Here is a 24,420-nt window from a genome sequence, read left to right as displayed (position 1 = left end):
AGAAGTAGGGCAAGGGACAGATCAGTCTGCATAGGTCTTGCTTCAGTACTTTTTCTCATGGCATCCACTCTGCTACTGTGAGTAAAAAGAAACAATGCAAAAACACTGTATATATTATACAAGTATAAGCATAGCAAAGTGTCTTCTTCCAGAGTCTGCAAACAGACAGCATCAATGCCTCTCCTGCTGCTCAGAGCTTTCCTAAAGGGACACTGGGGCATTTCTTTCTAGTCGCATTGCTGAAAACCAGACCAGAGTCGTGTTCACTTCACTCACGATGGTGCTGCTTGACATAGCTCCGGATAGCAATAGAGGCAGGGGTGGTGCCTGTCCGTGGACGCAGACAGCACCACGGTGCTGAGTTCTCATTTGCTTTGTTGCATGTTTGGAAATTAACCTTTGCAATCTTTAAGGCTAGAAGAGCTATTAAAAAAAAATCAGAGCTAGCTTGCTGCATCCATAGTGATGGGGAGCCCGACTGAGGGGGTCCATTTGAGAAAGCATCCAAAAAAGTGCAGACCTTTACCAGTTGCTCATCTGAATTATCGTCCCATGTCAACTGGTGTGCTAGAAATCATGAGGGAGCATGGTGCCTCCTAGAGTTTCCAGCAACTCCCCTTTTCAGGCTGTTTTCTGCTTCTGAGGCCAGCCTGTAAAATGAGGGAATTCAACATCTTTTCTAATCCCAAGAGTCAATTCCTATTTTATCCAGACTGGCATGTTCCCGACCCTGTACCACGCTCGCGCCTGTACAGGGCCTGGGATCCCTCTGCGACCCAAGAGGCAGGTACCACCTCCCCCATCTCCTGGCTCACATAGATCAAGACCCAGCGCTTCTCCAGCCCCTCACGTCCCTATTCCTATATCCATGTCCCTGCTGGTACCATCCAGACTGGTCCCCACGATGCCCTGCTTCTCTCTACTTGCTCTCCCCATCACACCCTCTCCTTCCTGCCAAAGCCTCCTCCGTGACAGTTTGCAGAAATCTGCCGGAGGCTCCCACGTGCCTTATTTTGCAGATCTTCAGGGATGCCAGGTAACCCCCAGCGGTGAGCAGGGCTGGGTGCGTGGGTGGATAGATCTAACCCTCAGGACCTTTCTCCCATGCCACGAGCACTGAGTCCTGTCATCACATGCCCCGTATTCGATCCCATTCTCCGAATCAACCTCTGGAGAGCAGGTATCTCCTGGCCTCCTGCCTCCTTTTCTTCTGCCCACTGCGCCGTAGCCCACAAGGCAGGCCGCTTGACCTTAGCGTGGCGTATCTGCGTCCCAAGCAGCACGCTTATTTGTGTCTTGTTTTAAACACAGCTCGTCCTTGAAAGGCAATGCCAGTAAAAGGCGAGCAAAGGCCCCCTCTGCAATGGAAAGAAAAGCAGAAAAAGAAAGAAAAAAAGAGACTCGTGTCTTTGGGAAAGGTAGCGAGAGAGGCAGAGAAACCTCCCGGGAACATCTCGTCCACTTCGGCTGTAAAAGGACTGTTTGCTTTTGCAAGTGCCCCTCCTGTGAGGCACCCCAGCACGGAAACACTGGCCCACGCCGGGCCTTGCAGAAAAACAGCAGGAATGTGGAAAAGTGAAGAGGCCCCATTTCGGGGGAGGGGAGGGGAGGGGAGGACGTCATGTCTGCAAAAAAGGACAAATAGGTGGGAAGAGAAGGAGACAGCCTGCCATCTACCGGGGTCCGCAGGCCACTGCATGGCAGCGGTTATATAACCTGGGGGTGGGGGGGAATAAAAACAGCCAAAGCCTGTTTTGAATGCAAATTGAGCCTGAACCTTGAAACACAAAGGCATCTGCTTGCATTCTGGAGAATTTCGAGTGATTTCCTCTCCTTGTTTTCCCCGCTGTCGAGCAGCAGGATCCAATGATACCAGCTGCGCTCCCCGAGCGGCTGGGCGAGAGCCTGTGCGCTCAGAAATGGGCTGAGCCGCTCCAGCGCAAATGCATTGCAAAAACACCAGTAGCAAGAAGTTAAGTCAAACCACAGGCTGTGTGTTTTGCGCTTGCTTTTTTTCTCTCCTTCCATCTTGTCTTTGCCTCTCCTCCCGCCTCTGATTTGTCCAAAGGACTTCGGTGCTTCTGCTGCTGTTTCACACATAATTCCCTCTCCCTTCATTTGCAAAGCACCTTCTCCTTCCCCTTGTTGCGTCCTACCTTTCCTTTGCCCCACTTTGAATGGCTGGCCCCCTGTTTTACCTCCCACAGTAGTTGGTCTCCTGCCTCCTTTTCTTCTGTCCACTACGAGCCAGACTCTGTTCCACGTATTCGGTGTATTTGGGCACCTACGTGGGATTGTGTGCCGCCCTGCTGCAGTTGGGTGGGCCCTCTTCCGCCTCCTTGCTTTTTTGTGACAGCTCCCCCATGTCATCATTTAGGTGGGGCTGAATGGAGGATAGGGGCAGATGGACCGAATGGGGATAGTGAGGTCAGGTAAATTCATCTGGGGGGACAGAATCACCTGGGAAGATAGCGGGTGAAATCATAGCCCCGGGGAAATCAATGCCAAAACTTCAGTTCATTTCCATGGGACAGGTTCTCCTCCCAGAATCAGGTGCAGGAGGAAAAGTGGGGCAAGCTCGCCATTGCTGGAGGAAAATGGTAGTCCCGTGGCTAGCAAATGAACCGGGAAAGAAGCTCTCTGAAGTTGCAGATAGGTGTGGGAATAGGTCTATGTGGATGGACCTTCCCCTCACCATTATGTTGAGGGATTGGGAGAAAACGCACTTGAGATTTTACAGAGAAATAGCTCTTGGGGGATAGGAGTTGGGTAAGGGATGCAGTTAGTAGAGAGAGAAAGCTGCCAGCATCACAGGGAGACTTCTAGGACTTTAAATACACATTCAAATTTCTGGGCAACCCACCTGAATTCCAGATTTGAGCTTATAGGTGGGGAGTGGTAGGAGCCTAGGTCCTCTTCATTTGTCCCTATGCTGCATACTACCACCAAACACCTCGTGGCATTATAGGGAACTCATTTACCTGGGAGTTTCCGCATGTCCTATTGAACACCCAGAGAATAACATAACATCCTAGGAAGGAGAAAAAGGCTGGGGTGAGGAGGACAGCACCCCCAAGGAGGAGGAAAGGAAATGGCAGGAATATAAATAAAATCTCTGGTGTACGCCTCTGTCTTTAGATGTTCACCTCTGTATGCGCAGGAGGCCAGTATCTTGTATCTGACCCTGGCCAGCAGAAGATGACCCTGAAGGTGGTCTAACACAGGGCTGGCCAACCTGAAGCACGTGTGTCATGCAGCATGGCTATCCTCTGTGGCACATGGCAGACTGGGGATGGGGCAGGCACAGTGGCAGATGGGGCAGAAAGCAGAGCAGAGGATCAAGCAGGGAGCAGAAAGAGGAACACAGCTCTTGCGCTAGGGACAGAAGTTACACATAAACTGGTTTAAGGGATCAGAAACTGGTTTAAACCTGTAACAGAACAGGACCTCAGTGCACGTAAACCAGTTTCAAAATGGCTGAAACTGATTTAAGACAAACTGGTTGAATGTAGTATCAGACTTAACTGATTTGGGTCAAACTGGTTTAGGAAACTTCTGTTCCAGACCCCTTTCTGGTTCAAGTTAAATCACAGTCCCCCAGCATCCCAGCATGCTTTGCAGCCTTGGGCTGGGCTGTGCTGTTTGTTCCAGAGAGTAGGAATGGCCCTGCCCTTCTGCTCCCTATCTTGAGCAGTGGTGGCTGGTTGACAAGGGGCGGCAGACCCAGTTAGGGATGCAGCCCAGTCTGCAAGCAGCGGGGACTGTCCCCCCAGACAAATCCCAGCTAGGGTCTGGGGCCAGAGAGGGGGGTTAAACACCCTTTCCCCTGCTCAAACTTACTGCTGGCTATAACTGTGGACTACAAAGCCCAAAGGCACCTGGAAACAGGAAAAGGAAGTGATGAGCAATCCTGCAGAGTCCTGCTGCTGGGATTGTGGACTGCAAATCCCAGGCACCTTGGGGACAGCAGGAAGAGGAAGTGAACACATAGCTCATGCTGGATACTACCAGAGAGTCATGCTCTAGCGTCCTCCAGCTTCAGGTCTGAGCCACTGCAGGCATCTGGCTGCATTTGCTGAATCAAAGGTAAATGCCTGTTCACTTCTGTTTCAGTTGAATGTGTGCTGTTTAGACTAACCTGCAAAGACTGAATTGGTTCAGCCTTGGACTTTTTGACTTTCTGTACTTAGCCTTGCAGGGGAAGAGAATCAGAACAGGGGAGGGTGCAGGGATAACTTGTGGCGTGTCTGCCAAAAAGATTGGCCCCCACTGGTCTAACACATCCTGCAAGAGGTACTTACAGAACAGCCTGTCCTGAATGTTCCTTCCTAACCCCCATACATGAGAAACTGGGTGATCTGCCCTGAAGCATGAGGGTTTGTATCCCTGCCAAAGGTATTGTTGTTCTTTTTAAAATATTTTTATTAAAAGGATGATGATGATAATTATAAAGGATAATAAAAGGTAGTATTGCAAAAGGTCAAGATAATAAAAAATCTCTTCCTCTTTAGCATGGGGCATGGTTTCTTTCCACGGATCATCCAGGCAACTTTCACCTAACAAGTGTCCTGCCCTTGGTGTGGCCCAAGGTGTTGGCAGCTCCCTCAGTCTCTCCTGATCTCTGTCTGTGGCACAGTGTAGTTTTTGAGACTTTTATCTCTCTGTTTTAAAGGTTTTGAACTTGTTATAGGGGGCCAGAAGGTGCTGTGGTGTGTGGGTGGCAGCTGGCATGGATGTTTTTGTGGGCCCTTCTGGACTGAACATCTATTACATGCATGACTGGCTGAGTAAAGGGAAGCTGGACTTGCTGGCCTGGCTGGTCCTTTCCAGTGCTGTTTCTAGTTCTGGATGTGGAGAGTACCTGTATGAATGCAGAATGCATTTTTTTTAAGATTTGTGCTAAGCTCCTGATCTCAGCGGTATCCCATAGTAATGCATGCCACAGGCTAATGCAGGGTTGGACAAAATATGGCCCACAGGCTGGATTCGGCCTGCCAGGCCATTCTATCCAGCCCACAGGTCGCTGCAAAAATTTAGAAAACAAATTATTATCTGCCTCTGGCTGCCAGTCAAAGATTACAAGGCACCAGCAGCAGCAGGACCCAGGGGGAGACAGCAGCAGGACCCAGCAGGAGCAGCAGCAAGGCCCGCCCGGCCCCCTACCTCCACAGCCTCCAACCAGAAGTTTCTGTGTAACAGAGGCTTCTGGCCTGGGACCCTGTGGCTGTTCCCCCTCCTTCCCTCCCTCCATCTGAGAGGGAAACTCAGATAAGAATGGGCAGAGGGAGGGGGGAGGATCACCAGCACAGCAAGAGCCAGCCCGGCCAAGCCGGCACTATGCAGTTCCCAGCCGCACTGCATCATGCAGGAGGAGCCAGATAGGAATGATGGGGGCTGGGCTGGCTCCTGCTGCATCCTGCAGTCCCAGACATGCAATTGGGAACCACGTGCTGCCAGAGCGGCAGGTGGGCGGGGAGGAAGTGCTGGCAGTGGATGGGAAGGAAGGGAAGTGGCAGGGGAAGGGCAGTGGCAATGAGTGGGCAGGTGGGAGTGCAGGGACCATGCTGGTGCCCTGGGGCCAGGGCTGGCAGAGGCCCAGGGCAGGGCGGCAGGAGCATGGAGCCCAGGCTGGCAGGGGCTCTATGGAGCTGGGCTGGCTCTGTCCTTCTTCCTGCTGGCGACCCAGTGATGCGAAGTCCTGGGGCTCACTGAAACTGCACACCACTGAGTGCCCCTGAGCCCCCGAGGGGTCCCACACATGCACTCCACTATACACATGTACACCCCCCCACACTGCCATACACATGCACTCACCCCAGCCACCCTTCCCCTCCACACACCACAACCCCCGCAGCCACACTCCTCCTCACAAGCGCCAAACTCACCCACACCCCCCAAACCCATCCACCCCCCACAAACGCAATACCCACACCTACCCACAGCAACCCACAATCCCTGTACCCAACCACCCATATCCTCCCCACCCCCCACAATATACAAAAGACTTGATTTTAAGCTGTTATGCAATTACCTCTATATACACTACACAAACACAGAAATCAGGACAAAAATATTTTTTTGAAATCAATTTAGTATATGCTGTTTGATTTTTAGAATAGAAGTTGCTGTTTTTCCAGTTCCAAGATGACAAACCCCCTAGGCAAAAGCAATACTTCTGGTGGCAAAGGTCAGGGGGCAGGACTTCCAGCTCCAAGGTGGTGACCAGGGGGTGGGGCACCTGTCAAGGGGCGGGGCTATCCTTGCGGCCCTCGACAGCTCGCCAAAACTGGTTAAGTGGCCCTGCAGCCAAAATAATTGCCACCCCTGGGCTAATGGTTCTGCATGAGGCAGTATTATTCCTTTATCACTCTTACATTTGCTGCCTTTCAGTTTATCTCTTGCTTTTGCCTTGAGATGATGATGATAAATGACCAGTTTCCCTTTCCTGTAGTATTCATTCTACAGCCTCGGCCTTATGGAAGAACACCATACTCAGACTTAACAACCACCCTAATGACCTCACACAACAGGCTGATAAGGGGAGTGCTGCTGTTGTCATGAACAAGATAGCATATGTACAGGAAGCTAAGAAAAAACTTTCCAGAGTTTAACATACTTCTGACCAAAGACCCCATGTAACACTACTATAGGAAAACTCTTAAAGATGAGCACCTTCAAAAACACAGACGAGGATTTATGCTTCCATCTCCTGGGCACCCAAGTTGGACACATTTTACTTATTACCCAAGGTCCACAAACCTGGCAACCCAGGACACCCCCTTGTCTTTGCCTTTGCCATCATCATGGAAGGAGTTTCTGGCTATGTTGACGTACGTTCCTATATGCCAGTGGAGCTGCCAATTGTTTGGAGGACTCCACATTTCCTAAAGAAACTAGGCTCCGCCGACAAACTTCCAGCAACCGATATGTTAGCTATCATGAATGTCACATCCCTGTACACTAACATTCTCCATGAGGACGGGTCACATCATCCCTGATGATGACACTACCTCTGTTTCCATCACACTCTTCTCCTTTATACCTGCAGTTGTGGTTCAGTGGTAGACTCATCTGCACATGGGAGATCTGGGTTTATTCCCACATTGCATATAACAACAGCTATCAAGGCACCAAACATCTGGAGTTGGTCTGACATTTGGATGCTGTCTAAAGTGGGGATGGAAGGTCTGGGCAGCCTCCACTCCTCCATGCTCCTTCCTAGGTGTATGTGGCAAAGGTCTTGGTGACCTCTTATGCATACACCATGATCCAGAAGAATTGACAGTTGCCTACTACCATGGCTTTATCCTCATATGCAACTATTTTATTACCAGTGACACCCTATACCTATAAATGAACAGCACTGTCATGGGAACATGCATACCCCCCCCTCCATATGCCAATATACTTATGATGGACTTTGGAGGCTGCTTGCTCTTCAGCTGCTCTCTCATCTCCACCCAGCATATTCATTTCTTGGACACCACTGGGAAACTTCTCTGTGGTCACATCATCAGCACATTGTATTGGAAACCAAATGACTGCTACAGCTATCTTCATGTCAATAGCTTTCATCCTAAGTCCACCATTAGATCCATCATCTACAGCCAAGCTCTGTGTTACAGCTGTATCTGGATCCCACCAACCCAGGTTGTACACTTTAGGGATCTGGATCAGGGATTCCTACACTTACAACACACAGTGGCTTCATCCTGAGCCTTTGTTGGGAAGGGTGGCATATAAATCATATAAATAAATAACCCTGCTCATATATATATATATGTGTGTGTGTGTGTGTGTGTGTGTATGAATATGTTTTTTGATCATGTACTTTGGTACTAGAGCTCTGATTCACTGTGGATTTGCATGCTGTCTTTTGGCATGCAGGTTAAAAAGGTTACGTGCTTGTTTTGCACCTCTGCTTTAATTTGTATCGTGAAAGAGTTATGTGGGGGACCAGAAGGGATGGCAATGGGAGAAGCAGGCCCCTGAGAGCCAGGGAAGGTGTGGGAGAAGCAAATCTTCTGGGTTGTGACTGAGGAGCCCAGAAATCCCAGGAAGACTTTAGACTGGAGTTTAGATTGCCCTTTGATGGCTTTCCCTCTGACACTGGTAAACCCGCAATAGTGTAGGACAGCTGAAGTCATCTCCCTAGTGAGACCCAGGGCTGAATCCCAAAGGGGGTGACTGCCCCGTCTCTGAGTGGCGAGAGACTGGTGCTTCCCCGGGGCTGCCAAGTCCCAGCGATGTTCTTAGAGTGACAATCCAGAGAGCACCAAGCAGCGATGGAGACCAGAGCGGTGGCACCTACAAAGCAAGTGGCAGGTGGGAGCTCTAGCAGCACTCACCGAGTGGCACTGATCACAACTGGATCTTCCTAAAGGAGAGGTAGGCAGTGACACAAAATCTTTCCCAGCAAACCGGTGCCTAGCACAGCAGCAGAGTGGGCCAGAAAGAGAGACAAGTGTAGGTTATGAGATTAGGCTCTAAAAGGAGCCGCTGCTTGAACAGCCTGTCCCCAGATACAACTCCCAGAACATCCTTACCTGGGTTCAGGAAGTATCATAGAAAAGTACGGTTGGAAGGGATCTCAGGTCATCTAGTCCAACCTCTTGCTTAAGGCAGGCGCATCCCTGTCTAAACATTTTACAGAAATATTTGTCTAATCTGCTCTTAAAAACTTCCAAGGATGGCGATTCTACCACTTCTCTAGGTTGACAACCTATTGAAAAAAATGCCAAATGTCAGTTTTAAAGAACCACAAGCCCTGTGGCTGAAGCTGGACCAGGGCCCAGGAACAGAAGTCAGGTTCATTTTGGAGCATTCAGCTTAATATTCGATCCCAGTCCAGTAATTTAAGGGATGATGTGAATGTGCGTGTTTGAAGTGTACTTCCCCGAGCTGTGTTTTTCTTGACTTTAGCTGCTATTTTTATTGCTGTTTACAGTTGTTGCTTTTATTTACCAGGGGTGGGCAATTATTTTGGCTGGAGGGCTACTTAATGAGTTTTGGCGAGCTATGGAGGGCTGCAAGGATAGCCCCGCCCCTTGACGGGGGCCCTGCCCCCTGGTCACCATCTTGCAACCAGAAGTCCCACCCCCTTACTTTTGCCACCAGAAGTCCCACCCTTGCCCCCAGAAGTATACTCCTTTTGGGAAGGGGGTTTGCCATCTTGAAACAGGGGGGGAAAAAACAAATCATATACTAAAAATCAAACCCTGACAATAACTTATTTTAATAAGGACTCTGTTCCAGTGCTGAACCACCCTCCAAGTTAAAAAGTGCTTCCCCTTACGCTCCATATTTTTTCCATGTCACTTCAAGTTTGTGTTTCTGCTGGGAATGATTTACAGCGATTAACAGCAAGATCACATCAGGCCTGGGAGTGTTGGATAGGAAACCTGAGATCACACTGGGATGGACTTCATCATGAGAGGCTTCTAGCAGAAAGCGCCCCTGTCATTTGTGTTGGGTTTGCAAGTTTGTTCAATGTCACTCCCCGCCTGAACTTCTCCCTGACATTTCAGCCTTGTGTTTTGGGTCAGAAGGAGGCGCTGGAAATGAAAGCAGTTTTAATAACACTCTGCACCTTCTCATCCACTCGCACAAGTTGCAGAATGATTGAAATAATAATGGGCATCCACTGACAATGGCAGTGATATGGATGTGACTCATTTCCCTGCACCCAGAAAGTGTGGGAAGTCTAGCAACCTCCCAGAAATCTGGCTGGGATGTGAGCTATGCCTTTGGACCAGTTTCCCCTCTGAAGGTGGATTCACATGGGAAAAACATAAGTAACTTCTATTTCATTAAGCATTGGTGCAAATTTTTTTCTTTGGCTCAGGTATTAGAAGCCTAGTCGAGCTCAAACTAAAGGCTTGTTTTCTGGTATCAGCTTTGCAAACGTGTGCTCAGACTACTAATAAATGTGCCTTGCTTACAGCAAATCTTTTGCCGTTTCCTACCCCCGCCAAAAAAAGCGATCAATTTGGTTTTGGGCTCTTGGACCAAAAACAAAAAACCTGCAACCCCCCCAGCTCAGCTGGGGATTCAGTCATTGACAATTCACAGAAAAAAATTATCACCAGCAGCAGATGATAAAGTCTATATTCAGTGACCTCCTAACTTCACATCAAGATGAAGACCAGCTTTTTTTTTTTTAGCTCAACACATGAACAAAACCATAGGTCTGATGTAAGATTTTTTTTAATGACTGAGGTCAATACTCTGCTAACTGAGGTGGACCTGTGTATTTATACATGTATTTTATTTGATTGCAATAAGATTTGAATGTACAGTGTACATCCTGGTGTCCCTTGTAACAGTGTGAGGGGAGTTATAATTTCACAGAGTTCACGGTGCCTGATCATCTTGTCTGAGCAGTATACAATAGGGACTACTTTGTACAGGCATGTAAAAAAAATAGCCCTTCAAAATTTCAGCCTCAATATACTATTAAACATGAAAGTGCAGGCTGTGAGCTAACAGAAAGGCTGTCAAGGACTTGTTTACAAAACTGGGAATTATGCCTTGATCTAGCAATGTGTGCTACAAAAAGGCTTTAAGAGGGACAGCTGCTTAAGTTCCCCCTGAAGTCCCACTTCTGCTATTTTGCCACGTAATGAACTTTGCAATCAAAACTTTCCATGTTTTATTGCCCTTTCTATAACCCCTCTCTATCTGGCTATCTGGCCAGGATTGCAGCACAAATTTCTGGCAGCCTAGCTATGCTGGTTAGGGGTAGGAAGAAGTATAATCCTTGACTGGCATTGCAGTGCTGGCAAAACCCTGTAGTGAAGACGCTATTAAACTAGAAATCCTCTGCTTTTACAGAAAACCTATGTAAGGCTTGGGTTCCTGATAAAGGGGACAGAGGGGATGTCTACATGAGCGCTTTACTGTGCAGTAGACTAATCTGTTGGGAGCAAAGCAGCGCCAGGACTGGGGAGCTCTCTGCTTCCCTGCCCAGCCAGAAGCTGTCCTACTTCTGGGGCAGCTCGCAGCCCCCCTGGCTGGGTGAGGAAATCCCCGAGCAGCCCAGGACTGGCTGGGAGCTGTTCGGCTTTCCCAGAAGTGTGTTGCTGGGGAGCGGCTGCACAGGGAAGCCCCACTGGGCATGGGGCTTGGACCCATGTGCACAGGGCCAGGAGACTCTGCAGCAGCAGCTGTGTCCCACCCCCGTGCACATCAGGATCCTTCCCAATGTGCATGGGGCCAGGAGACAGCTGCTGCAGGCAGCTTTTCTGGCCCTGTGCACAGGGAGTCAGAGCAGGGTAGGAGCAGCCCCATACCAGGCTACTCCTGTTGGGAGCAGATTTGCTCCCAACAGGGAGCACATGCAGACGTGGTCCCAGGGGAGGCTTCCTGCACAGTAGTTTACTGTGCAGTAAGCCTTCATAGCATTAATAGCATGTGTTGATGTGCCCAGAGAGACTCAAGTGGCTCAGGAGGCGGCCCTCTATCCAAACCAACAAGCATTCTCAGCCTATTCAGTGTGCAACTGCCTGGAACCAGGCAACAGGAAAAGCAGAGCACGGGGATGTGTCTGAATGCTGCTTAACCCACTGCCACCAAGCGGCCTTCCTTCTCTGGGGATCCAGAGCACAGAACAGGGTACAGCAGACCCAGTCTCGAGTCCTTACCCTGCCTGAGGGGGGCATTCTTGGGTTCCCCGTGAAGTTTAACACCCCCACACCACAGGTTGGGGAACATGCCCTTGAATTCAGGCTTTATCGCAATTAGAAACTGTAGAGAGGACAGAGAAGAGGAAAGTGGCAGGGCTGTGTTACACCATGAGGGGTGTGTTCTAGGATGACATCCTGTTACACTGGCAAAAGTGCAGCCCTGCCAGGAAAACGTGTGCAAACTGTGTGCGCTTTGCTGGTACAGAAGACTGGTACAGCAACACCAGCAAACAGCTTCTTGTGATGACCTGACCCTTATCTCTCTTACAGTTTGATAGTACTGCTTATCACCATGCTACCCGAGTGCCTTCCGTACGATTAGGCTTGGTGGGATTTGCTTTTTATTGACAGACATCGGTAAACATCGATTGCACCAGACACCCACGGACTGATGGAAAAAATATTTCCATCAGTAATTATCAATGGTATAACAGTCACAAACTGCTTCAAGGCCATTTCAGACTGAACATAAGGAAAACCTTCTTTACTGTCTGAGTCTCCAGTGCCTGGAATAGACTCCTCCTAGAACTGGTGCAAGCCCCTAGTCTGGATACCTTTAAGAAACCCCTGGATGCTTATCTTGCGGGGGTGATCTGACCCTAGCTGATTTCCTGCCCCTTGGGCAGGGGATTGGACCCGATGATTTTCCAAGGTCCCTTCCAGCCCTAGTGTCTACGAAAATTTAAATAAAAGTGACTTAAAAAAAAGAATCTGGGATGGAGGTAAGGAAATCTGGGGCGGGGCAGTGTGCACACACACGCACACACACACACCCAGCTGCTGCAGGAGCTGGGGGCTGTGCTGGTAAGGCTGTCCTGGGAGGGTGATAGTAGCAAGGGGCCTGGTGCTGTTGGCCCCTTGCTCTGCCCAGGTCCCAGCCGGGGCAGGGACCAAAATGCTGTGGACCCTGTCCCGGCATCTGTGTGATCATGGCAAACTCCTGTGGAGGCTGGAGTAGCCCAGGCTGGGCTCCACGGGAGTTTGGACCCTGCCCTGCTGAGACCTGGGCAGAGCAAGGGGCCGGCAGCACTGGGCTCCCAGGTACTACTAGCCCTGCCCCTTCCCCACTCCAGCCTTTCCAGTATGGCCCCCAGCTCCTGCAATGGCTGCCACACATGCGTGAGTACATGCATGTGTGCAAAATTGATAAAAATTGAAAAACACCCCTAATTTAGATGCTTAAAAATTAAATATTGATTTTAGCTGTCACCATTTGAGGAAAAAAAAAGCGAATTCTGCCAAGCCTGCATGTGACACACATGACAACAGTAGCAAAGTCTCTAGGTCAGCGGTTCTCAACTGTTTTGGTACTATAGCCCAGTGGTGTAGATGAGGCAGGGCTACCAGGGCAGCCCCCCAGGTGCTGACTTAAGGGGGGTGGGCAAACCTTTGTTGCTGCAGCTGCCTAAATGCAACTGTGATCATGCGATGCAGTGGCAAACGGAAGCTGCCTGGTGCGTGTCGGCTGCCACGGGTGCCCAGCCACATCGTTGTGCCCTTGCTACAGCCCACTTTCAACTGCACAGCAATCTGAGGGCCACTTGCATGGGGTTGGCAGACAGGTAGACTGTGAGACCCCACATGCAGCCTCATGCTTATCTAATGGCACCAGGCCCAGCCTGTGCCTAAAGCTACCATTGCATCCGCCCCGCACTCCTGGGCACAATCCTACAGATCAAATCCAACTTCCCCCCAAAAAGCGCCTGCCCCCCATTCCCATTTGTAGTCCCACAGCTACCTACCCTCTAAGCTCCTGTGTGGTTCAACAGCCCCCCAGCTCACCTTGCTGCCCCGTGCATTGCTTCTCGCACGTTCCTTTTGCTGGTCACACTGCTGTGACACCTAAGCTTTCTCTGAGTGTACTAGCTTCAGAAGAAGTGGAGCATTTGCCATGTTCACATGGCACACCTAATCAGCTTGCCCGAAGCAGGTATGCTGTTTCCTATTCAGGAGGTAGCACGTGCAGCTTAGCACTGGGGAATATTCAGGTAGTTGAAATACCCCCTCCCTCCTTTTTGCTACTTTTAAGGCCTATTCACGGCAGCACCATGGCTCACCAATGGGGCCCTGACTTACTACCTAACACAGGGCTGCCCCATCTACCAGCTGGAGCCTGTCTGCATTTCAGGCACAGCAATCTAACCTGGAAGTAACACATTCCTGGATAATTTTGCCAGATTTTGCTAAAGAATGACAGGATGAAGTTTCCTAGAAAACTGGAGATAAAAGAAGGCATTTTTAGGCACAGATTCTATCTTAAGTGCTTCAAGTTTACTGAGGAGCAAAACAGAAGTGAACATCTCACATCTTTAAAATGGGATTTTTGGTCTTAGTGGAAAGTGGAGACAAGAGAGCTTCAGCCCGTGAAAGCTTGTTTGTTCATTCGTTCGTTCTTTCTCTCTACTTTGTTTAGTCTGTATGGTGCAAATCTAACCTATCTTCTACATTTTTCTGTCCACCTGATTTTAACTGTGTTCAGCCTGAACCAGCTGCTCTTCAGCCAGGAGCTCAATTCTTGTAGGCAATCTGACACTTCAACTGTGGGTGAAGCTGTATCAGCTGAGAATGAGATATATCTCATAGGTCTGGCAGACACAGCAAGCCCCTTGGGGCAGGGAATATTTCTTGAGTCTAGGAAGTTAGTTAAAATAAAGTCCCTGTAGGGTAAAAAGAAGCAGAAGAGAAAGGGGAACCTTTCTGCTCACTTATGTCCTGTAAGGGATTCAGTGGACTTTCAAGCTTTGCAAAGTAGCTGCTGGGGGTTAAAGAGGACAGAGATAAGAGTCCGGTGGAGCTGGGGAGCTCGCACACCACTGGATTCCTGCACTGTAGTGAAGGTCTGCAGGGGACAGCAGTGCCTGTGGGGGGTAGATGGGGAATTATAGAAACCGTATGCTCTTCATCAGCACTTTATATAATAAAAGCAAGTAAGGTAATTAACTGGGAACAATTTTGTTAATTTTACATTAGGATTGCTTCCAGGTATGCATGCCAAAGAGTATTACACAGGGGTGGGCAAATTACAGCCTGTGGGCCAAATCCAGCGTGTGGCAGGTCTTTGTCCAGCCCACGGAGGGTCCCTCAGTCCCCTGGCCCAGGCACTGTGCAGGCATGGTGCGTCCTGCTGCCCCCTGGCCATGCCGTGCGGCTGGGGCAGCTCTGCAGCTGGACTGCCTGTGATGGCCAGAACCAAAGAAATTAATAAGCAATAAAGATGTGCTCCTTGGAGGCATTTGGAACTTTTGTCTAATACGAAGCTTGTATTTTTGTAACCCGCAAATGTAACTTGTAACTGTCTGTGGAACCGACCAGGCCTCCAAGACAAAGCTCTAGCTGTGAAATTAGCTGATCTAATAGTTCTTTCTCGCTCAGAATTTAGCCTTGATGATGATAACAACTGGATTCAACTGCCTAGCTTGGCCTTTCTTGAAATGTACTGGATATCTCAAGAAAGCATAGTCAGAGAGTTTTGAAGGGGCTGGATTTAGGCTGGGTAACGTTCATTTCAAACCTGAAGATGCTGTGTTGCAATTTGCTTATTAGATAAACTCAAGCTTAGGCAGTAACTTATTAATAATTTCTAACACCTTTTAACCCCATAGGATAACAGCTATAAAGCAATATTATGAATGGCTACATAACTAGAAAAATAGCATCATTACAATATAAAAGAACACACATGTCATAGTAACCCTGGGGAAGGACGGAGCAGAAGGGTCACTGCTGTCCCGTACCCCACGGATCTCTCTTACTCCCTGTGAGAGTGAGGACCAGATCCTGACTGAGGGGCTTCCACCAGTATCCTTCGAGCAGCCCAGTTCAGAGACGTCTGACTTTGCTGATTCAACTTGCCGTGCATCTTCTAACCGAGGGACTCTTGATAAGTTACTAACCAAGTGGAAACTCTTGGTTAATTTCTTTATCTGTTTTAGTATCACTGTCAATTTTCATTGGTATTGTTGTGTTGTCTGTTTATTAGCTTAACCTTTTTATTAACTATTATATATGCAAACTATATCTTTTGTTGTCATAAGTAAAATTCATTCCTTTTTGTAAGTGAAAGTTGTCATTTCTTTCCTTTCCGACATCACCTCCTCGATCCCGAACCAAAAAGCCCAGTGGCTAATAAAGTTGGAGCGCTCAGTCAGTCTGCAACTAAATTGATATACTCACAGTGCCCAGCTGGCCTGTGACAACTGCCTTTCTAGGCAGCTCAGGTGGCAGGCAGCTCTGTCCGGCTGCCGCTGCGGGCCCCAACCCTAGCCCCACGGTACTGCACAGCACAGCCCTGCCCCTATGCACCACGTGCCTGCTCCGGGCTTGCCTGCCCAATCTCAGCAGTGGCAATGCCTGACAGAAGCTGTTGCCCAGCGCGGGGTAAAAGCAGCATCTCCAGCTCCCACTGCCAGCAGTTTGCTGCTGCCACCACTGAAAGCCCGCTCAGGGCTGCCCTGCATCTCCGTTGCCATCACCACCACCTCCAAACTGCCCTGCGGGGCAGCAGTGGCAGCACCGAGCAGATGCAGGGCAGCCCAGCATGGCACGACTTTTCTTCTGGAGCAAGTGTGCAGGGTCAGGGCTGTGCAGTGCAGATCCCTGCTGGTACCACGGGGCTGGGGCTGGTGGTGGCGGCAGCCAGCAGCCACTGTCACCTGCGCTGCCTAGAAAGGCAGGCTAGTTGTGGAGCTACCCCAGCCACGCTGCATGCCCAGGGGGCTGCAGGATGCATCACAGGTGGGTGGCATGGGGTGGGCCAGGTCAGGATGGTGCCCGGGTTCCTGCTGATCCGCTTCAGCGGGGGTGAGTCTGGACCAGGCGTGGGGCCTGCTGGGGCTGTGCATTGCTGGTGGTGGCAGGGAGATGCTGCAAGGTGCGCAGGCTCCAGGCTGTTGCAGGGTGGAGGTGAGTGCTGACCAGCTCAGGGGTGCGCTTGCGGGGGCTCCCATGCACACCCACTATACCCTTAAACCCCCCCTCACAAACCCCAGAACCACACCCTCCCCATACACAATTACACACCCCACAAACACCACACCCTTCCCCCCCACACACCTACCCATGCACCTTTGGGAGGTGTCCCTCTCACTGCTCTGCACACATACCTTATAGGGTGGCCATCATAGAGGACAGTCTGGTTATCCTCTTATTTTCTCAAAGAGAAAAACAGAGGACATAAAGGCATCCGGTATCGTATCAATAGAGGACAGAGAAGCAGAAAACCGTAATGTCCTCTAAGATGGTCACCCTAACGCCTTACCACGCCTGCACCCACACCCCCTGTGCACAGCCCACACCCAACCTCCCACACACCCGCAGCCACCCTCCCTCCCCCTATGCACCCCACAAACCCCATACACACCTACACATCCCCACAAACACTCCCCCCACAACCCTCCTGTCGCAGAGCTGGCAGGTGCCCTGTGACTGAGAGCAGAAATGGCTCAGGGGAGACCCCTGGTGGCGGAAAGAGGGAAGCTCAGCTGCCAGTCACTAGTATTGTGCAGGTGCTGGTTGCTAGGGCAACCAGGGTAAACACAGAGACAGGAAGGGGCGGAGCTTCGCCCTTCTTAAGCCCAGGCAGGAGGGCAGGAGGGCAGTTTCCCTCCGGTGGCTGAGGGAAGAGGAACTCAGCCAGCACAAAGAGGTGAACCTGGATGGCAGGAACATTCCCTAGGTCCTGCTGAGGGGATTGGTGTGCTCGCTGTCTCTGGTAGGGAGGTATTATTGTTTTCTTCTGACCAGGACGGTCTAGCTTTTATGTTGTAGCCCGGGGCTTTGTGTTTTATGTTCGCTATTTTACCGGAGGACCGGGTAAGGCTATTAGGGGTTGGAGGAGGCCTCATAGGGACTCCCCAGTAGCGTGGGGGTTCCTGGCGCCGGAGAAGGTGCAGTATTTTGCGGAGTGCATTGGCCTAGCCCCGTGAGAGCGGGGGGGGGCAGCGAGGAGCCCCGTGAGAGAGTAAAGAGGGGCGGCGAGGAGCCCCGAGAGCAAAAGGAGGGCCGAGACATAACAGGGCCCAAGTCAGAACACACCAGCACCATCTGCGAGGCTTGGGCAGCAGTGTCGGGGAGGAAAAGGAGCCGCAGGCAGCGCCCCCTGTCATCGGGGCGTGTAGAAATGGGCAGCCTCCCGCTGATTACAATCATCTATTAATCAAAATAAGATCAAGGCATGGCAGGAGAGTAAGCAGGCAGTTGGCCCATTGCAGGAGGGTGAAGCCACACTTCCAGAGAGGCTCCGAGAGTAGGACTCCTGTCACAATGGTGAATTGGCTGGGAAATTTTCGTGCGGCCATCCGCACCCTAAAAGGCTGGTTGGTCTGTGTGAAGAGGCGAGCCCTTGGGTCCATCTGGACAGTGCGACGGGAATGGATACCAACACCAGACACTGCAGCCCAACAGCAAGTCGAGGGTCGGCCCTACCGGACAACACTAAGCCTATGGAACCATGACATAGGACGAGGAGCACTGGTAGCCAACACGAAGGGGGGCGCCCACCCACGACCAACGATTTGGGTAGGGATGTGTGGCTATGAGACCCAAGTTGACACTGAGGCAAGAAATGAACTTCCCGCACTAACGGTGGAGGTGATAGTCGATGGGAGGAAGGTACAAGCTTTGTTAGATTCCAGGTCACTACAGATTATGGTACGGGAGGATGTGGTACCAACAAAAGAAAAGGGGATAGCCGATCAGGTAACAGTGCAATGTTGGTGTGGAGACCCCTTCAAGTTCAACAGGGTGAGGGCCACCCTGCAAGTGGGCAAGAAGACCCGACAGATGCTGGTCAGAGTTGCTGAACATTTGCCTTATCCAGTGGTGTTGGGCTGCGATTGGCCTGAATTGCTGGAGGAGATAACCAATGTAAGGCTAGGGGAGAAGGCAGAAGTATTCACAGGCACAACCGAAGCACACCTCCCGACGAAAGGGGTGAACAAGAGGTGGACATGTCACACCTATGGGAAGACGAGCATTTCCAGCTGGAGCAAAGTTGGGAGCCTGATTTTTCAGCCAGCATTACGAAAACATCTGGCCCAAAGAAATGGAGAGATCTTACGGCTGGCGCTGATGAACATGACACTGAGGTTTGAGATCAGGAATGACCTCCTGTATTGAGTGGAGTTGGGGAAGCCGGAAGGAGAGGAGGTTGCACAGTTGCTGGCACCTCGGCACTATCGACGAGCTTTATTGAAGGTGGCTTATGAGCTCCCTATGGGGGGACATTTGGGCAGGGATAAGACTGAAGCCCGTGTTCGGGCAAGGTTTTTTTGGCCAGGACTTGCAGGAAGTGGTGAAGTATTGCGCTTTATGTCCTGTGTGCCAAAAAGTGAATCCAAGACCTCCTCCAAAGGCTCCTTTAGTTCCAATACCTTTGGTGGAGGTTCCCTTTGAGCGAGTGGCGCTGGACATCATGGCGCTGCTTCCCCGAAGTAGCACCGGGAACCAGTATATATTAGTACTACTGGATTATGCTACAAGATATCCAGAAGCAGTGCCGATGCGAACTGTAACTGCCCCAAAAGTGGCAAATGAGCTGGTGAAGGTATTTTCCTGCGTCAGACTCCCTAAAGAAATGCTAACGGATCAGGGAATGAATTTCACATCACGGGTGTTTAAGGGAGTGAGCAAGGCCTTAGGAATTAAACACTTGAGAACAGCAGTATACCACCCCCAAATGGACGGGCTTGTAGAACGATTCAATCAGACGCTGAAGCAAATGTTAAAGAAGTTCGTGGCCGAGAGACCCCAGGAGTGGGACAAAATGATACCACCGTTGTTGTTTGCAGTAAGGGAGGCACCACAAGACTCAACTGGGTTTTCACCCTTTGAATTATTATACGGCTGCCAACCAAGAGGGATCCTGGATCTGATTAAGGAAAGTTGGGAGGAACAGCAGAGTAGAGACCAGAACTTAATCCAATATGTCATATATCTGTGGGAACGTCTGGAAGCAGCCCGAAGTGCGGCCCTAGAAAATCTCAGGGAGGTGCAACAGCGTCAAATGAGATATTATAACCGAGGCGCATGGGCAAGAAAATTGGAGGTGGGAGATTTACTTTCTCGGTCTGGCAATAGAACCAAGAAGCAAGCTGCTTGCGTGGTGGCAAGGGCCCTACGAGGTGATACGCCAGGTAGGACCCGTAGACTATGAGGTGTACCAGATAGATAAACAGAAGAAGAAGCAAGTATACCACATTAACATGCTAAAGAAGTGGGAGGCCCAGGAAGGCATGCACCTATCTCTCCAGCCCGAGGAATTGGAATTAGGACCCTCCTTGACTGAGGAGAGTGGACTGGGGGACATGGAACTGGCCCCACGATTATCAGAAACACAGAGAAGACAGGCCACCGAGCTAATCAAAGAATATGGAGATGTATTCTGGGAAACACCTGGGGAAGCTAGGGGTGTGGTGCATCGAATAAGAACTCCTCCGGGCCAGGTGGTCTGTGAGCACTGGCGGCGGATTCCCCAAAGACTGCAAAGCCAAATAAAACTGGAAATAACAATGATGCTGAAGAGAGGCATTATATGCGAATCACACAGTGATTGGCGGAGCCCTATCATGGCAGTACCTAAGCCTGACGGGAAAATTCGCCTTTTCATTGATTTCCAGAAGGTGAATGCAGTAGTGAGGTTTGATGCACACCCAATGCCAAGAATAGACGAATTGATAGAGAACATCGGACAAGCTCACTATATCACCACCCTAGACCTGACAAAAGGGTACTGGCAGATCGCAGTGGCTCTCGAGGATCAAGAAAAGACAGCGTTTGCCACCCCTTGGGGTCTTTTCCAATTTCGACGGATGCCTTTTGGATTGCATGGAGCTGCCGCTACTTTTCAACGTCTAATGGACAGAATTTTGGCTCCCCATAGAGGCTACGCCACAGCTTGCATCGATGATATTGTAATCTACACCGCAAGCTGGGCAGAACACCTCACCGCACTGAGAGCGGTAGTGCAGGACTTGAGAAGGGCCGGGTTGACAGCCAACCCGAAGAAATGCACAATAGGAAAGGAAGAAACCCAATATCTGGCATTCCTAGTAGGGAGCGGACAGGTAAGACCATTATTAAGCAAGGTGGAGGCCTTACAGAGATATCAAGCTCCTCATACTAAAAGGCAAGTGAGAGCTTTTTTGGGGTTGGCCAATTATTATAGGAGGTTTGTACCTCATTTTTTGGAGGTGGTGGAGCCTTTGACCAAGATGACGAAGGCGGAAGCTCCAACCAAGGTGAGATGGACACCGGCTGCAGAAGAAGCTTTCCAAGCAGTGAAGGACGCACTGTGCTTGCAACCCCTTTTATATACACCGGACTTTAATAAATCCTTCCAAGTACAGACAGATGCCTCAAAGGTAGCTATTGGAGCGGTGTTGATGCAGAGTGAGGGTGAAGAAGAACTACCCATAGCCTACATAAGTAGGAAATTGCATCCCCCAAAACAAAATTATGCCACGATAGAAAAAGAGTGTTTGGCAATTAAATGGGCTATCGAAACATTCCGGTATTATCTATTAGGACGTCAGTTCACACTGATCACGCGCCCTTACGCTGGCTGCAAAATATGAAGACGGACAATGCTAGGCTGATGAGGTGGACCCTGAGTTTACAACTGTATTGTTCTGAGATAAAACATCACTTGGGGGCCCTGAATACAAATGCTGACTTCTTCTCAAGGCAATACGGGGAAGGAGAGGGGCATGGAGAATCAGGAGGATCCCAGACAAGAAAGAAGAAGAGGGGTTGGATGGCAGGGAAAACGAACCCTGTTATGGGGAGGCAGGGTGATCACTCTAAGTATCGGCCGTTCCAGTCGGGCTGGCCTGTGAGGAGAGAGAAGGAGGAAGAGGGCCTCAGAGGGACAGCCCCCCCCAGAGCGATGATGCAGCCTCTAAAGACCCAGATATCGAGCCTGGGGCCCTACAGGCTGAGGTGCACCCTACCAAGGCTGGCTAATGTGGGGGGACTACCTGTGGCGGGTAACTCCCAACAAATCCCACGTGGTGCGCCCTTGGGGAAAAGGCGAGTAGGAGACCTTTAAAAATATTTTTTTAAGTAAAATTAAAATATGTCATTGTCAATGTTTGATTTTTAGTATATACTTTTTTTCCCATTCCAAGATGGCAAACCCCCTTCCCAAAAGGATTATTTCTGGGGACAAGGGGCAGGACTTCTGATGGCAAAGGTCAGGGAGTGGGACGTCCAGTCCCAAGATGGCAACCAAGGGGCGGGGCACCTGCCAAGGGAGGGGCTAGCTTTGCAGCCCTCGACAGCTTGTCAAAGCTTGTTAAGCGGCCCTCCAGCCAGAATAATTTCCAACCCCTGGTATTACAGGTAAATAAAAACAACAACTGTGAACAGCAATAAAAATAGCAGCTAAGTAAAGACAAACACAGCTCAGGGGAAGTACACTTTGAACACGCACATTCACATCGTCCCTTAAATTACTGGACGGGGACAGACTATTAAGCTGACTGCTCCAAAATGAACCTGACCTCTGTTCCTGGGCCCTGATCCAGCCTCAACGTCACCGCTTGTATTTTTTAAACTGATATTTGGCATTTTTCTCAATTGACTGTCAACCTAGTGCCTCCCACCCGCACTAAATGCACTACCATGTTTTTAAATGTCCCTAGCACCACCTCCGAATTACTCAAAGCAGCTTGCAAGGGGATATCGCGGTCCCGTTTTGGACACTGTCCACGTTAGGGGCGCAGTCCCTTACCCATTACAAACTAGGGTTGCCAGCTCTGACTGAAGCTATTCTGGGAGTATTTTTCCCCAATATGACGTAATGTCATTAACTCATTCATATCCTATTAAAATTTCCCAGATTGCTTTCAGGCGTCACCAGGAGATCGATGCCGATTCTGGTAGACTGCCAGCCAACCCCATTACAAGTCTGAGCCGTCCTGCTCAGACCAGGTCTCCTGATGTCCATGAGTGTGCTCACTCGAGTAAGGGCCAGTTGCATTTGCAAGGCAGGAGCAGGACATGATCTGACTTTACATGGTAAAGCTTTCCTTTCCCATGTCCTTTTTGACAAGTTATTTTAGCAGAACTCACAGATTCGTTGGGATCTGCCGGGGCTGCCCCATGAGCGCTTCTGCTACGGCCTTGGACTGGCGACCTCTGGGCTGACAACCTTGTGCCTTAGCACCAGCACTGCATGGGAGAGAAAGAGGCCGCGGAAAGATTTTGCAAGAGCCATACTGCAGCAATGCCTTCTGTGAACGTGAATGCTTGCCACCTGACGCTCAAAGCAGCCAAATGAAACAGAGGAAAGTCTAGGGATCAAAGAAAAGCAAAACGTGGTAAATCTGCAAAGGCACGAAGCTATCTGAGCTCAAATACTGTGGCAGATGGAAAAAACAACAGGTTCTCTTGAGTCTTTAATGAGTCCCCTATCTTCCCCAATGACTATCAGACATGTGAAGGGTGATGGCAGAGCAAGGAAGGTAATTTGGAAACCACAGGGTCCTAGAGCCTTTTTTTTACCAGCACATGCAGTATGCAAGTTGGGAATCAACTACTTTATTTTTTTTTTAAAACCATTCCCCAGTCCCACTCAACTCGTGTTATGAAAACGGGTGACGCACCGAAGATCCCTGTGCCCACTGGACCCCTGGCCGTCTCCGGATCGAGGGGCGCGTTGCAAACAGGTTTGTAGTTACAAGGATATGCGTTAAGGCAGCCACTTCGGGCCCCCGAGGGGGTAAAAAAATTGCTCTTGAATATGGGACGAGAGGCAGCCCGGACCCCCAAAACCTCGCAGTCACAACAGACCGGGCAGACGCAGGACGTCTCATCCTCCTCCATTTCAGAGCGAGGCATGGACGCACCTGTTTAAACCCCTCTCCTGCCCCCAAAATAGCAAGGCTCTGGCTGCGGTGGGCAACAGATGCCCGCAAGATGTGATGCTGCCACACTGGAGCACGCGCCAGGGCAGCGGGCCCTCCACGTGGGGTTTAACCCGCACATGCACGTGTGTGTGTGTGTGGGGGGGGACAGAAACCCCCCAAATCTGGGGTCTTAACCCTTGTGTGCGTGGGGGGGGACATAAACCTCTGAATGTGAGTTTTCATCTTCGAGGGCAGGAAACAACCAAATGTCGGGTTTAACCCTTGAGCGTGTGGCGGGGCGGGGCAGAAATGCCCAAACGGGTCTTAACCCTGGTGTGGGGGGAGGGTAGAGACCCCCAAAATGGGGTTTTAACTCTCAAATGTGTGTGTGGGGGGGCAGAAACCCCCAACCTGCTTTACTCCTTGTGTGTGGAGAGGGCGGAGACCCCCAAATCTGGGGTTTTAACTTTAAAATGTTTGAGGACAACCCCCCCAAAATGTGGTTTAAACCTTGTGTGATGGGGTTGGGTAGAAACCCCCAAATCTGGGGTTTTAACCCTCAAATGTGTGGGGCCAGAAACCCCCCAAACCGTGTTTTAGCCCTTGAGTGGGAGGGGGTGCATATGCCCAAACTGGGTCTTCACCCCCGCGTGTGCGTATGCCTGTCTGGGGGGTGACAACAGCCAAACACGAACAGTTTTAGCCCTTGCACAGAACCGGAACCTCCGCCAGCTTTAACCGGGAGAGAGAGAACGACACTGACGAGCACGTCCCCGCCCATCCGGGGCTTTACCCCTGTGGTGGTGGGGGCATGGCCGCGCCTGCGCAGTATCCCCGGCCGGGGGGCGGGCAGGGGGCGAAGCTCGTGCTGTGGCCCCGCCCCCGGCCGT

General features: G+C 50.4%; 1 protein-coding gene across 1 annotated transcript in view; it reads left to right on the top strand.

The window, feature by feature from the left end:
• The first annotated feature begins 13,107 nt into the window (after window positions 1-13,107).
• Window positions 13,108-24,420, top strand: part of GARS (glycyl-tRNA synthetase) — a 54,212-nt gene continuing 42,899 nt past the window's right edge. Inside the window, exons 1-2 of the mRNA XM_019507933.1 lie at window positions 13,108-13,138; window positions 14,783-14,835. Coding sequence (XP_019363478.1) covers window positions 13,108-13,138; window positions 14,783-14,835 — 84 coding nt within the window. The remainder of the gene's footprint in view (window positions 13,139-14,782; window positions 14,836-24,420) is intronic.

Source organism: Gavialis gangeticus, unplaced genomic scaffold (assembly GCF_001723915.1).
Source record: "Gavialis gangeticus isolate Ggan-Ray unplaced genomic scaffold, GavGan_comp1, whole genome shotgun sequence".
Lineage (NCBI taxonomy): Eukaryota > Metazoa > Chordata > Crocodylia > Gavialidae > Gavialis > Gavialis gangeticus.
This window is presented reverse-complemented; position numbering and strand designations above follow the sequence as displayed.